This window comes from Leguminivora glycinivorella, chromosome 14 (genome assembly GCF_023078275.1).
Source record: "Leguminivora glycinivorella isolate SPB_JAAS2020 chromosome 14, LegGlyc_1.1, whole genome shotgun sequence".
Classification (NCBI taxonomy): domain Eukaryota; kingdom Metazoa; phylum Arthropoda; class Insecta; order Lepidoptera; family Tortricidae; genus Leguminivora; species Leguminivora glycinivorella.
In genome coordinates this window covers 1,447,759-1,463,832 of record NC_062984.1, presented here as the reverse complement: position 1 = coordinate 1,463,832, position 16,074 = coordinate 1,447,759, and the positions used below count along the sequence as shown (strand labels likewise).

The following is a 16,074-nucleotide window of genomic DNA, read 5'->3' as shown; positions in this document are numbered from 1 at the left end:
CACCTTTTTTGCCATCTCTCGACACAGGCTTAAAACTTTTAAAAATCATACATACATACAATCACGCCTGTATCCCATAAAGGGGTAGGCAGAACACATGAAACTACTAAAATTTCAGTGCCACTCTTGGCAAATAAGGGGTTGAAAGAAAACGAAACTGTGACATTGCAGTGACAGGTTGCCAGCCTCTCGCCTACGCCACAATTTAACCCATATCTCATAGCCGCCTTCTACGACACCCACGGGAAGAAAGGGGGTGGTGAAATTCTTAACCCGTCACCACACAGTATTTAAAAACCGGCCAAGTGCGAGTCGGGCTCGCGCACAAAGGGTTCCGTAGCAGCAAATATAATAAACCAATAACTTAACCAAAATTACAGTTAAATCAACCTATCTCAAAAACTATAAGAGATACTTTGATCAAACCAAAAATCGTTGAAAGAGTTAATTAGCATGCATCACCTCTATTTTTTTTAGAATTTTATACCCCGTAGTTATAAAAATAGAGGGGGGGGGACATACTTTTTACGACTTTGAGAGCTGATATCTCAAAAACCGTTCACTTTAAGAAAAATGTTTTTTAGAAAACTTTATATCATTTTAAAAGACCTTTCCATTGATACCCCACACGGGTATGTACATCGAAAAAAAAATTTTCATCCCTCAGTTACATGTATGGGGGCCCCACCCCCAATTCTTTTTTTTTACTATTTAGTGTCATAATTTTGTAGCGGTTCATACAACACATATTCCCATCAAATTTCATCACTGTAGTACTTATAGTTTCCGAGTAAATCGGCTGTGACAGACGGACAGACGGACAGACGGACAGACGGACAGACGGACAGACGGACATGACGAAACTATAAGGGTTCCGTTTTTGCCATTTTGGCTACGGAACCCTAAAAATCAGTTTTGACAATTTGGCCAATAGCTTGATATGTGTTAAAATGTCAAATATTAATATTAGCGCCATATAGCCGAGAGTCCCCCAAAGGTGTAACGCCATCTAGGCCACCGTACCTTTTTCTATGTGGTTCTGAGGTACGTTTTTTTCTTAGACTTCTGTACCTGTATGTCTTTGATCGTACGCGCTATCTCACATAGACAATCCGGGAAATAAGCGCTCAAATATCTCAAACCCAATAAGTGCTTATGTGTGGGCGAAATCGGTTTGTCATTTATTTATTTGTTATTTGTCTTAGCGACCCGGCCTCTGTTTGTCCTTTTTGATGTATTTACCTATTTAATACGTAAGTCGTAAAGCTTTTATGGTTCAAACAGTTTTGATAACATCAATGATTTCCTTTTATAAAGCGGAATGGAACATAACACAGAACACAATTAAGTATTAATTGGTTTCATCGGTCCTACTCTAAACCAAGATCAAAAGCGTGGGCACAGCTCAAATACACGTGTGGATAGTATAACCAACATATGTAAGTTAGGAGACTTCTTACTTATTTGGTTTTTTTGAGCCTACCGCAAAATTAAAAGAGTCCGGTCACCAGCCTAACATGAGACCACAAATGTCATATATTACCATAGATCAAGCAAACGTATCTACTTAGCGTGTCAAATGAACTAAGCGTGTAAAATCCACTGAGTTGTCCGTCTTTATTCGCAGCTGCAAGATAGATAGATAGATAGAATAACTCTTTATTGGCACACCTCAGCAAAATTAAGATACAGTGGAGACAAAACAAATGATTATAAATAGAGGCAGACAACAGGCGGTCTTATCGCTAAAGAGCAATCTCTACCAGACAACCTTTGGGCTTTTTTTGCAAGCTTTCGGGCGTCCATTTTTTATAAGTTTAAATCAACGAAAACATAAAAAAAATGCCTTGTTACGTGATATTCAATAGCAAAAACACAAAAATTATGCACACTCAAGGGCCTGTGACAAATTTAAAATCACGGGCAAGTAACACAACTTCAGTACAAAATCTGACACGCTCGGCCCCTATACTGATATATATGAACTTGCTTCTTCTGTGCATGAAGAAGAATTTTGTAAAAACTAAGCGTAAACAAAAGACAGTAGGAAGTATGTAATATATGTATGGCATAAACGTACTCGGACCTCAGACATCTCGGGCGGTGTATAAACTGCAGACTGAATTGTATTCAATCGCCAGCAGGATTCACCTTTAGTGTATCACATTATCCGATCCGATATCGGAAAGATTAAAGATAGCGGCTTAAATATATGGGATATCGGTCCTACATCGGATAACGAGGAAACGTGCTAAAGCCTGAGTGGGCGCTTGAAGCGGAGCGTTCGGCGGGGCGTGCAGCGGAGCGAGCGAGCGTGCGTGCACGCCATGCAGCGTCGACTGAGGACACTTGTATGAGCTTCAATTGTTTGATATGCACGCCGCACGCCCCGCCCCGCTGCACGCCTAATTATAAGCGCTAATCCTGAACGAGTAGAATGTTTTTTCCACAGAACTTAATTTAGATAGAAGAAACAAATTCATATATTTGTATAGGGGCCGAGCGTGTCAAATTTTATACTGAAGTTGATTCTTGCCTGTAATTTTAAATATGTCTCAGGCTCTTGATTGTTCATAATTTTTGTGTTGTTGCAATTGAATATCATGTAACGAGGCATTTTTTATGTTTTGGTCGACTTCAACTTACAAAAATTGACGCCCGAAAGCTGCAAGCTGCGAGTAAAGACGGACAACTCAGTGGATTTCACTGAGTTCATTTGACACGCTAAGTAGATAGTAGATACGTTTCCTTGATCTATGGTATATATGACATCTGTGTTTTTTTCTGACCTGCAGAAAATACATTGAATGAATCGAAATCCCGGGTAATATTTGGATTGGGGGAAAGGCTGTTATTGGAAGGGGTGGGGGGAGGTGTTTCTCTATCGTTTGATTGATTGCGAACATTTATACTTTAACTGTTGCAGTACTTGCAGTATTTTGATTGATTCTGCATATTAGCAGGTAAGGTCGTCAGATTGGAGAATAAATTATAGATTGAAAATCTTTGGAAAGAATAAAGACAAAGAAAAAACTATTTACTTAGTAGCACTGCACGTTATATTTTCAAGGAAGAAATGAAAGTGTCTGTTGTCGTTCTACTTTTGTTTTTTATCAAAAACCTTTCACATAAAATTGTGTTGTAAAGAATGGAATCGTCCTAGGTTTAATTAGTTGAGCTATTTAACTTAAGAAAACCCTCGTTTTTCCGCAGTGTACGCCATTTTCCGAGGTTGTGTTGAAACGGAGATGGCTACTTTATCTTATCCTTCACAGAGCTAATTTACTTGAGACCAAAACAAATAACAAGACTTGAGAAGTTTCGCGTTTTATTTACTTCTTTCTACATTTTAGAGAAGACATATTGACTTGAGAGAGAACTTTCATGAACCGGAAAGTATCAGATTAAAATACACTATGTGTGGCACGCATGTTATACCTTCGGAACTGCACGCATCTATAAGTTACGGTGACTGCCCACCATCAGGCAGGCCGTTTGCTTGATTGCCACCGACGTATATAAATAAATAAAATCGTATCTGAATACTTCAGTAACTCCGTCTGTTTATTATTTTTAGCAGCTTTATGATTATTAAAGAATTTTCTAAAGTGCACGTATTTGTTGCAGATATGCTTCAGTCGTTGTTGCAACCAAGGGATAATCAGCGGCGTGAGTTTTGCTTCTACTATTTATATATAAACTTGAACTATATATTTTAATAACTTAATTAATGACCTGAGTGGACGCTCGGTGCGGATCGTTCGACGGGGCGTGCAGCGGAGCGGGCGACCGTGCAGGCGTGCATACAATCTTTGCAGCGTCGCGCGACTCAGGACACTTGTATGAACTTCAATTGTTTGACAAGCACGCCGCACGCTCCGCCCTGCTGTGCGCCCGATATTAGCGTGCACTCTGGCTTTACACTTAAACGGGACGGGCTAACGTGTCAATTTCTATCGAAGGTGTAAATTAGCCCAGGGAGCATGTGCCCTTTCTACAGAAATTTACACGTCAGCCCATATCGTTCTCTCCTTTCTAAAGATATATTATGTTTCTATTATTTCAATTTCACAATTCATTTATTCATAACAAAAGTTACATGTCAGTTCAATCGTATTTAATTTACAAAAATTACAATTACATATGTCCATGGTCCATCTTAATTACTATATAACAATTCGATAATACTCACGTACAATTATTTTGATTCATAAATTCGTCTATTGAATAAAATGCTTTATTTAATGAATATTATTTGAGCTAATTTATAAAGATATTATAGGTTAATTCCGTTGGTTTTAGATTATTGGGGAAACGATTATATCATTCTAGAGGTACACATTGTTCAGACTTTAGTCTGTGTCTGTTAGGGAGAAGATTATTTCCATTTTCCTGCCATTTATTGTTATGTGTTACAAGTGACAGATTCATTACGAACAATAATGTCATATTCGGTAACTTACGCGATTCTCTCCACGCCTCACTACGGCGGCGTCCCATAAATAACCAACAATGATGTATGAGGAGCAATATCTCGAGCTTGTGACACGAGCACATGACGTCTGCATTATGCACTGACCTAGAACTAGAATTTAGACGACATGGGATGACTGACTCCTAAACCGGTTTTCCATAAGGTACAGCGGGACAAATCTCGACTGGGGTGCAATAGTTATCAGTTTATCAGCTTATCCAGCTTAATCCTTATCAGCTTGCCTTCATTCCTTCATTTTAATACTTAGTGAGATAATGATATTTATACTTTGCAAAGATTAGCTGGTAGATAAAGCCTTTCTTACAATTTTTACTGTGCAATAAAGTTTAAATAAATAAATAAAATAAAAATTATCTAGATTTCCTTTGGTCTTTATAAATAGAAAGTAGGCAAGTTATGTTAAAAGAGTGTGCTGTGGTAAGTCCACTTCTCGTGATATGTGTACCTACTTTGAAAACAAAAAGAAAAGTCTCTCGACGGAAATACTGACGGAAAGAAAACAGTAAATAAATTAAATAATAAATAAATATTTATTTACCTACACAGTTCAGTCAAAGCGAAAGCTGACAAAATGGTTACAGCTAGACTATACACAAAATCAATAAATACATACAATCCATATTAACATCGGCAATACCAACTGTCTACGTTTTAAATTGAAAAACATCGGACGTTTACAGAACGGCTTTGCCCCCGTATCCTTGAAGTTCTGTTCGTCCCATTTTATAATATCGTATTTCGCTTTAACTTAGTTGCGTAGTCAAAGCTAATAGAAATGCCAACGTTGTGATCTTTTACATACGTTCAAAATCAACTTGTAAGAGGGTTGTCGGAAAAAGTCCTTGCGCAGATATAGCAGGTACCTAATGCGGATAAGATACGCACGTGTAAACTTATCGCAGGCTTTGTTCGCCTTTCCTCGTCATGTAATTCCCCTTCCTCCTTGAATAATTCAATTTGTATACACGGTGACATGAAAAGGACCGTTCCAGCTTTGCAAAGTGACTTTTGAGGTCATAATGAACAACTTTTATTATGGGACCAATGCAGAAATCGCGAAAAAAAATTTGGCTGTTTTTCTTTCGACTGTCATGATGCCGCTCATTTCTATGGTACAGCCATTTTTATTTCACCCTGTTTAAATGTTGTATAAAACCTAAATTTGAAAACATACCGATATTTCCCCCTAAATAAAAAGTTTGCATAAACCATTAATACATATTTTTTTCTCGTGTGCAATAGAATATAAACGGTCTTTATATCCAAGTTTTCAATTAATCTTATATTTTATCCGTACGGACATATTTTAAACACGTGTTGTTAGGTTAAGAATTTCACCACCCCCTTTCTTTTCGTGGGTGACGTAGAAGTCAACAACCTCTATAAATTGATAAGATCGAACTATATTTCACAGAAAAGACGCAGCGTTAATTCTTCCTAAACTTTTTGAACTTTTGTCAGGTTTTTGACCTATTTTAGATATGACCGTATGATAAGCTCCTTGTCTTACTCAAATCGTTAATACTCTTCTAAGGGCCGGTTGCATCAAACCGTCGGTCACCTTTAAAGCGTTCGCTAAATTTTATTGTATGGGAAGTTCCATAGACGTCTGCTGCGTGACGATGATGTGTCTGTCAAATGTGGTTGATGCAACTGGCCCTAAGCCTTCAAAAGTATTAATACAAACACAAAGTACTAGTATTCATAATACACATAACCACGGCCGTTACTATTGACCAACAAGCCGGTTTAACGAGCGAGGCGAGCCGAGCGTGCCAAACGAAACAAACGAGCGACGATCGATTAAATCATTCGATTACTATTACAAGAATGTTCTATTTGGAGAACTTTGGCTGTTCACTGCATTTACTGCGTTTTACAAATTGTCATGGACTGTGGAAACATTGAAAGTTTTTAGAATAGAAAATAAATAATATCACTACAAAGTATAAAACAAAGTCGCTTTCTCTGTCCCTATGTCCCTATGTCCTATGTATGCTTAAATCTTTAAAACTACGCAACGGATTTTGATGCGGTTTTTTTTAATAGATAGAGTGATTGTAGAGGAAGGTTTACATGTAGGTATAGTACCCGTGCAAAGCCGGGGCGGGTCGCTAGTATCAAATAAAGTCAAAGTCAAAGTCAATAGTTTATTGCAAGAACATAGTGAGATTACATAAGATGATAACATTGAAAAGCAGTTCTTATGTTCTACCAAGCAAGGCATGCAATATTTAACAATTATTTACAAGTATGTACAATATAATGTCAATATAATTTGTTACACAATAATTCATTACAAATAAAAATAAATAAATATTGGGGGACACCTTACGGCACAGATCAACCTAACCCCAAACTAAGCAAAGCTTGTACTATGGGTGCTTGGCGACGATATACATAGAAAACATCCATGACTCAGGAACAAATATCTGTGCTCATCACACAAATAAATGCCCTTACCGGGATTTGAACCCGGGACCGCGGAGCATGCAGGGTCACTACCAACTACGCCAGACCGGTCGTAAATAATAATAAGTAGCAGGCATTTAGATTTATGTTACGCAAATTATTTCTTGCGTTTGTGACTTTTTTTGTAAAATAAATAAGAAAATTATGAAAAAATCGGCTTAAGAATGTAAATGGTTTTTACAGTTATTAAAATTCTTCCATTACTGATTTCAAGACAGTCCTGCATTCTTAACCTCTTTCTGGCTATGTGTAAGTAAATATTTTTCATTGCCAATTTTAGAGATTTTACAATACCCAAGTAAATTCATCAGAACCTTCGTTTGCACTATTACAATTTACAAGGCTTTTACAATTTACCGTTAGATGAAACATTGTGTACTTCTCTAGAAACGACCTCCATTAAACATTGTTCAAATAACTGGAACAACTTTTGTTGCAGCTGAGCTTTTCATCTGATTCGAACAAAGATTAGTATTGAAACGTTTTCGATTTATTTTATAATAATTTCTATTTGTTGTCTTTCGAAAGTGAATAATGTTAATTGTAAATGTATATTTAATTAAACACATATATTCCACTGGTTCATTATTTAAGTATTATTATTTATGTGCTGGTACAAGCTAATACAAGAAGTGACATTCGTTTTCTGTTTAATGTTTTAGATCTAGAAGATATAATAAAATAAATCAAGTAAGAATAATAAAGAAGACCCGCGCTCCGAATCGTTTCCGGAGCAAAGGCTGGCCATGACGAGGCGGGCGTGTGGTCTAGTGGTAAAGACGTTAGCCGCGTAAGATGAAGACCCGGGTTCGATTCCCGGCTCGGCCACCAGTGGGCCTTGCCGTTTTTTCTTTCGTGTATGATATCTAATTCAATTTATGATTACGTTTTGTAATTATTTTTAGTGAAGGAGTAAGAATAAATATATTATAGCGACACGGTACCGATCTGAATTTTTCAGTTCGTTTTTGGTTGGCTGAATTTAATAGTAGTGGTAATAAATTTCTACTTTATTAGGGCGCATTTAGACGGTACGAGAATTCGCATACGAGTTTTATTACATTGCGGTGTTTAATGGCTGTGCAAAATTGTATGTGACCTCAACAGCCCGCAATGTAACTAAAATCGCATACGAGTTCGTACTCCGTCTAAATCAGGTCTTATACAAGAAAACAATACAGCTCATAAAAACAGCTTTACTACAAAGGCGACCTTCTCCCTTCAAGGGGAGATCCCTTCCAAATGTCACTTTCGATACAGCTCAATCTCGTATCTCTATGGTTATCAATGTTATCACACACCGCATCGCATTATTCGAATTGGGTCCTCAGTTAACCTCGCAGCTCACCTCGCGCATATTTGGAAGTCAGTAGTTTCGGATCCGAATAAACTCAAGGATTCCCCGGATTCGCCATTTCCGTTTCCTTTCCGACTCAGCTCAGGTTTATTAGGGATAGGTTAGTAAAATTTGCTGGGAAAAAATAACCTGTGTCAAGATATAGGATACTGACTATAATCTGAAATTATATGAAGTAATTACGATATGAATGTGTATTATGAGTATAGTTTAGGTAGACTTCAATGAATGACTTAGAAAATTTTACTAAGGGTAGGATAGATTAGATATAGAACTCAGAGTTGTATATCTATGGTATAGAAGCTTTTCAAGTTACTATATTAGAAACGGCGGTAGAATAAAATTGTAGAATTTCATTAGTTCGATTTAACCAATTTTAACCCATTTAATTAATTCAAATTAATAATGATAGGTACACTAAACTACCACGTCTGCCTTTTAACAGTTATTGCTTTGGAACTTTAGTTTGTGCTCGTATAATAAAGATTTCCATAACAGAAACCAAATATTTATCCGAACCGAAGCAAGACTGGCATCATAGAGAAACCTACCGCAATATACGATAACCGTACATCAATGATATCTCATAAAATTTATAGGATATTTAATATCCTATCTACAAGCACCCCAATAACTTCCTCGAGCATTTGAATGCGGCCGTTAAATAAATAATCACTGATAAGACGGAGGTCTCCGTTATCAGCGCCACAGGGTGTCTTGGAGATTTAGTGTGTCCTAGATATGTCGACAATTGAGGAGTTGGAAAAGACAATAAAAACTCACGAAGGTCGATGAGTCACTAAGGCCCACTTGCACCAAACATTTAACTCGGAGTTAATGGGCTGTCATCAGTCAAATTCCATGTAAAATGGTGGGTTAACCCGAGGGTAAACCTAGGGGTTACCCCTCCATTTTCGTTGGTGCGTGGCCGTACGGTCAGCCGGCATCGACCTGACCAGAAATATATGATTACGCGCCATCTTGCGGAATTTCATTAGAACTATTTTCTTTATACTATACTGAACTGTCATCGCATACAACCGAACATCAGCGCCCTCTTGACAATAGTCATATATTTCTAGAGACCTATGTATATGCATGGGTAGATGAAAAGTGTCTTCTTTTTAAGGAAGCAGGCCTTAGCTATAAATGGCCTATTTAGTTGATATAAATAACTAATGAGATGGTTGGTGGAGGTAACTAGTGACCGAAGAGCTGGCGACTTCCTCGCACAACGTATCAGCATTGCGATACAGCGAGGAAATGTCGCCAGTATCCTTGGTACCATGCCTCAAGGGCCTATTTTAGACATTAGCTAGCTTTTAAATTTAGTCTTAGTTTCTTATATAATTATGTAAATATGTTCATGTAAATAATGAGATTCTTATCGTTTAGAAAACAGAATAATATTCGCGGGTGCCACGCCACGCACCAGTCTATTTCGCCACCATGCGTCTACACTTGTAACATTTCGTCGTACTCATGGATTGTGACCGTGTCAGCACAACCTAGATCGTCCACATTTAGCGTAACGTGTCCTGTTCGATGCTACGTAGTCCGGTCCGTCGTCATGGCACAAGTTGGAACCACTTTAAGACCCTGTTATCGGCACGGCAGGGTGCCACGGAGATTTGTGGAAAGTTATGATGATTATAATTATATGCATTGGCGTAGGTAGTGTTGACAGTTGAAACGGTCTATTTGATAATGCCCCTAGGTGCTTACCCAGGTTCATCTATGTGAGAGCAATAGTTCATTCAGATCAATGATAGCCTTTTATATGATTTGACTACCATATCTGAACACAACGACACATCGATTTGTTTGTGAGTACTGGCCAACTTACATATATTCATCCGAAATGAAAATGAGTGTTAGTAATTGTCTTGAAGTCACCGTGTCTTTTTCTCTTTCCAATATTCGAGAACTGGTTAAAAGTGGGTTAATCATAATTAAAACCTTTACAACCAGATTTAATTAACAGATCGACCGCAGTAACTGTATTGCTCAGGTCAAAACGAATACTGAGCGAATACTAACTTTGAAATGCAAATGTTCCGGTTATTTGCTGTTATGCATACTTGGAATTTCCACCCGCTGCATAAAATGGTAAAAATTCAGGATATACTATAATCTCTTCATCCGTCTTTCCGTCTTTGGACTTTTCTTGTTTGCGAAGGACAAATAGGCAAGATTTAAGAAACCAGCGTCTTTAAAGGGTTAGGGTACATTAACCATTCTTACATCCATTAAGTAGTAAAGAAAAATCCTACTCCCAAAAGTCCCAAAACATAAACTTATTTCATAAATGCGCCACTTAAACAAGTAAGGTATTTTAAGTAACATATGTTTTATTTTTTACGAATTCAAAATTCAAATAGGTTATATAATCTGATAAAGACAAACAATTCAATTTCTAACGTAAAATTGAGGTTAGAAGCGCGTTTATGAAAATAGAGAATACACATTGGCATAAAAAGAAACGTTTTCTGGTAATTCTACTTAGAAATCTTTTAACCAACATCCTTTTTTTTATTACGATGTTTGGGATTAAAATCATGCATCTAAAATATTATCTCTCAGTCCCAACCTTTTCTCGTTAAGCTAGTTGTAGCCCGCTAGCGTCAACTAGAATTTCTGATCTCACAAAATGTTCACAGCGAAGATGATTGGTGCTATGCCAGCAGTGGCGGTGCGCCACGAGCGTCGGCGGAATGAGAAGAGAGGAGGCGGGCGGCGGCCATCGCAGCTGCCGCTTCAGCTGGGACGACCAGGGGAGGGGGAACCCACACCCTCGCCGGACCATCACAGACCGCTGGCAGAGGTTATATGCAGCAAGGTGAGATATTGTAGATAGAAGATCATCATGCTATCTCTAGAGTCTAGACCAAGTGTAGAAGGATAGCAGGAATTAGAGGCAGATATAATGAGAAGAGAGAAGGCAGGCGGCGGCCATCGGAGCTGGGACGACCCGGGGAGGGGGAACCCACACCATCGCCAGACCATCACAGACCGCTAGCAGAGGTTATATGCAGCAAGGTGAGATACTGTAGCTAGAAGATCCTAATGCCATCTCTAGAGTCTAGACCAAATGTAGAAGCTTAGTAGGAATTAGGGGCAGATATGGTGAGAAGAGAGGCAAGCAGCGGCCATCGCAGCTACTACAGTTCTACAGCTGGGACTACCGGGGCTTCCCCCGAACCCGCACCTTTCTCTCTGATTAATTCAAATGCATAAAATTGTTTTAATTTCAATAAAATTCTAAGAAATCATCTACATGCCATATAATATGTAAGAATTAATTTACAGCTGCCTCGCGTTTGAGGTGGAGTATGTTTCGTTTGTCTGACTTTTGTGTTTCTGAAATCGTAAATATATATGGCACAGTCGGTAGGATACGAACATAAGCTCCCAAAGGCAATGACAAAGCCGATTAAAAGCTGTAGTATAAAACCTGTAATTATTACTCAATATTTTTTTGAAAATTGACCAAAACTCTTATATTTCAGTTGCTGGCCCTCCACGTCGTAGTGGGCACCCTCCTCCTGGGCATCGTGATTATGGTGGTGGGAGTGGTCCAGCTGTCCCCGGGAGCCGAGGCTGCCCAGCACCGGTACTACCTGATGGGGACAGGAGCCGTCCTCATGAGCACTGGAGTGCTGGGGTGTGTGCTCAGGTGAGGTACTTAAAGTGTTCTTCTGACCCTACAGCCCGTTCATCCTAATAAATGCTATGCAGGTGAATCGTATTTAAACAACAAAGATAGGCTAAACCTTTTTAAAGAAATCTTTGATGAAGATATCAGTCTTCTAGATGAAGATTCTTCCTCCACCGATCGCATCGCTTGCCATCGGCAGGACGATCAATACTCACACTGAAAGAATTAAGAGGAGTCATCTACTGGGTACCTTTTTTCATTATGAATGGGCTTACTCTTGACCACAGACTAGCCAAAGGCAAAGACGTGGCCCACGATGGAGTGAGCTCGCCCAGAAGATGCCTGTTCATTCTTGATTTGAAGATCGCCGGGTTATATGAGCTCGAAAGTATAGCCGCCGGCAAGGAATTCCACTCCTTGGAAGTGCGCATAAGAAAAGAAAAAGCAAAATGCTTCGTGCGAATTCGCGGAATATCTACCAAGAAGGGTTAGAAACCGGCTGTGCGTCTAAGAGTCCGATGGTAGAATGGGGACGGTGGAATAAGCTCGTGTAGCTCTTGATCACATTCCCCGAAGTGCAACCTGTAAAACACCGACAGACTGGCGACTTTCCGTTAGCTTCTTATCGCCAATCATCCTCCTACCTACATGTACCTAATTAGTTCGTCCAAATGTTTCTTTTGTTCTTTAAATATTGACGCAGCAGTCGCACTCAGACATTCCATGATTTAATTTCATTCAGTCTGCCTTTTGCATCTGCCGTATTCCGTTGCACAGAAATTTTCCTTGATTTCGCAAAAATTCTTCCTCCAAAGTGAAATATGACATTTTGACAGGATTACTGCGTCTTTCAGTACGAATAGAATCAATAAGACTCAGTTTCATATGTTTCCTACGCGAACTTATCACGTTTTTCAATAGCAGAAATTGCGTAGGTATACTGCAAATTCAAAAAGTCCTAACTCCATATACGGTTCATAGGGACATATTCAAGCATACGCAGAATATAACGTAAGAATCCAAAAAGCCTTAAGTCCATACAATATTTATACTGACATAATAACGTTTTGAAGCAACGCCGTGTGTACCGTAAGAATCTATAAGGTCCTAACTCCATATAATTTTCACAATGACATAGACGTTTTGGTTTGCAAATGGCCGTGATGTTCGCGTTGGTGAATTATGAGCCGATTGTCAAATAAAGCGCTTTGCGAACTCGCCCGATCTATGAATGTGGGATAGGGTTGCCACACCGCGTGTTCTTGACAAAAAGTTGTGTATACCGTAACTAGCGGTCCGACCTGGCTACGCACGGGAATTAAATCATAAGAATTGTGATAGTAAGTTACTCGTAAAAAATTGTCTTATGCCATCCCGGACTTTTTTTGTGGACCTACTAAAAGGTACAATTTCACTATACTTACATTGTTTTGTTATATCTCAATCGATATAGGCAGCTTATTTAATTAAAGCCCTGGGACATCGTCATTGTTACCGACTTGATTACCAAATATCGTCATACGCTTCAATTAATTCAAAACAATGTCATACATAATTTTTTTTCAAGAATCATGAAAATTCCTTCCGTAGTTTGTGATTTTTAACCGACTTCAAAAAAAGGAGGAGGTTCTCAATTCGACTGATTTTTTTTTGACGCAAACACACACACACAGACAGACGTCACAGACGCTATGGGCGACTTTGATTTGTAAGGTGTTAATGATAACAGATGTAGAATATTGTTAAGAGACTACCCAAATACACCTCGCAGAGTGTCAGATATGGTGTATTTCTATACACTTTGTTTTTGTTGAATTCCGTTAACTTTAAGGGAAGATTCATTACATTAAATACAATTAAATTCTGAAAGAAACTAGCGTCTTAACTCTTGCAGTTATTGAGTTATTAAAAAAATAAAGATAATTGCTGAACACGTGTGTCACAGCCTTTACCAATTCCTAATGTTATTTGTCATGTGCCATCAATCACTTGACACTAACTTGAATGTTATTCTTAAGGGTCTCTCACACAATAAATTCATTTATTATGTATGAAAATGATGATTTTTTTTTTCAGTATTTAACTAAAAATGTTAAACAGGCTGGTTCCTGATAATTAACCTAAAGACGTGTCGAATTTAACGGAAAACAAAGAAAATTAAAATGAAATGATAATTAAATAAATGAAAATGAACATGAAATATTTATTTTTCAAGTAGGCATATTACAATGCGCATATGAAAGTCAAAAAAAGCTACGCAGGCGAACGTCAAAAAAAAACACGGTGTATAATATGTTATTAAATCTGACTGTACCTATACCAAAAAGCAATCTTCAACTTTTAAGTAGGTGCTACAGCATTGACCTTTTGAATAATGTTTTCAGCACAAACTCACAAAAACCTTAATTAACAGCAACAAAGCGCAGAAAACGAGTAAAGTGGTTTCCTGACAGTCTAACAAAAGGAAAAGGTCCTGCTGTTACTCGCAAACCCTTCGCTACGCTCGCTGTTCGACCAACCATTATAAACGTGACCTCCTTAAGTATGCGATCACTGAAATAAATGTACTTACCTAATGTCAAGGATGATTTATAAAGAATTTACAATCTTCATACTAAGAATCGTACCTCAACTTTTTAGCGCCACCTATTAAATACTATCATAACTACACTGATGATTCCTTTTTTTTTTCAAAATGTGTATATTGACTTGATTTCATGATATTAAAATAAAGAAGCATATATCATTTGTTCTTATCAAAAATAAACATACATACATACATACAATCACACCTGTATCCCATAAAGGGGTAGGCAGAACACATGAAACTACTACAGCTTCAGTGCCACTCTTGGCAAATAAGGAGTTGAAAGAAAACGAAACTGTGACAATTGTGACATTGCAGTGACAGGTTGCCAGCCTCTCGCCTACGCCACAATTTAAACCATATCCCATAGTCGCCTTCTACGACACCTACGGGAAGAAAGAGGGTGGTGAAATTCTTAACCCGTCACCACACAGGCACACCGCACAAATAAAAACAAAAACAAAAATACGCAAAAATATTTGGGAAAAATATGATTTTGGCCACTTCCAGGCTGCGAAACAGCGCCATCTAGCGCAATACGTCAGAAAGGGACAAACGTACTTTATCGGTTTGTTGACTTTAGTGAACCTTTATAATAAGGGGGTATTTATTTAGGGGTCAGACCATAAAAATCTAACAAGCATATCGTTAGCGGTATATGAAAACTAAAATATTTATTTAAATCCGCGTGAAAACCGATAAAATTGTAAACGAATCGATTGGTACCGCATTTCCATATTGCGAATGTCACGCAGACTCGCCCAGTCAGAGTCTATTGAATAAGCGGCTGATTGAATGTGGCAGCCCTAGCCTGGCAGCGCCGCATTGAATATTGATAGCGACAGACGGACGCAGTTACAGGATAACAGAATAAGAGCCTTTTTACACTATCCGATCCAATATCAGATGTCGAAGCGATATCGCATACATTACAGGCTCCATCTTGGGTTTTTTCGGATATCGGATATCGGATCGGATAATGTGATAACGGACTAAAGGCTCATACGAAGGGGAATCATACGGGAGTTCGAAGCTTACTTATTAAGTTTCTCCTAACCTAACCACAAAATTAAAATTTTGAAAAACCTCCCGACCGCGACACAGTGGACCGATCCGACCGATTTTTATGAAACATGGCGAAGAACACTCCCGATTAACTCGGCTATCAAACAAAAAACACTAAATCGAAATCGGTTCAGCCGTTCGGGAGCTACAATGCCACAGACAGACACACACACACACACAGACAGACAGACAGACAGACACGTCAAACTTATAATAACACCTCGTCGTTTTTGCATCGATAAGTTACAGCAGTCAACAAGCCGAAGCATTACTGTACACTCAAGAGTTGATTTCTTAGATTTTTTTCTTGATTTAAAATCTTGTTAATTCTAAAGACCGCAGAGCTAATAGGTACTTAGCGAGTCAAATAAAGTAAATTGGTTGAATGTGCCTGGCAGCGCGCCAACTGAAATATTGACAGTGACAGACGGACGCAATAC

The 16,074-nt window shown here is 38.4% G+C and overlaps 1 protein-coding gene across 1 annotated transcript in view; it reads left to right on the top strand.

Annotated features, from left to right (window-relative positions):
• Nucleotides 1–16,074, top strand: part of LOC125233544 — a 144,773-nt gene that overhangs the window by 116,557 nt on the left and 12,142 nt on the right. Inside the window, exons 2-4 of the mRNA XM_048139600.1 lie at nucleotides 3,628–3,669; nucleotides 11,012–11,163; nucleotides 11,834–12,000. Coding sequence (XP_047995557.1) covers nucleotides 3,630–3,669; nucleotides 11,012–11,163; nucleotides 11,834–12,000 — 359 coding nt within the window. The 5' untranslated portion in view covers nucleotides 3,628–3,629. The remainder of the gene's footprint in view (nucleotides 1–3,627; nucleotides 3,670–11,011; nucleotides 11,164–11,833; nucleotides 12,001–16,074) is intronic.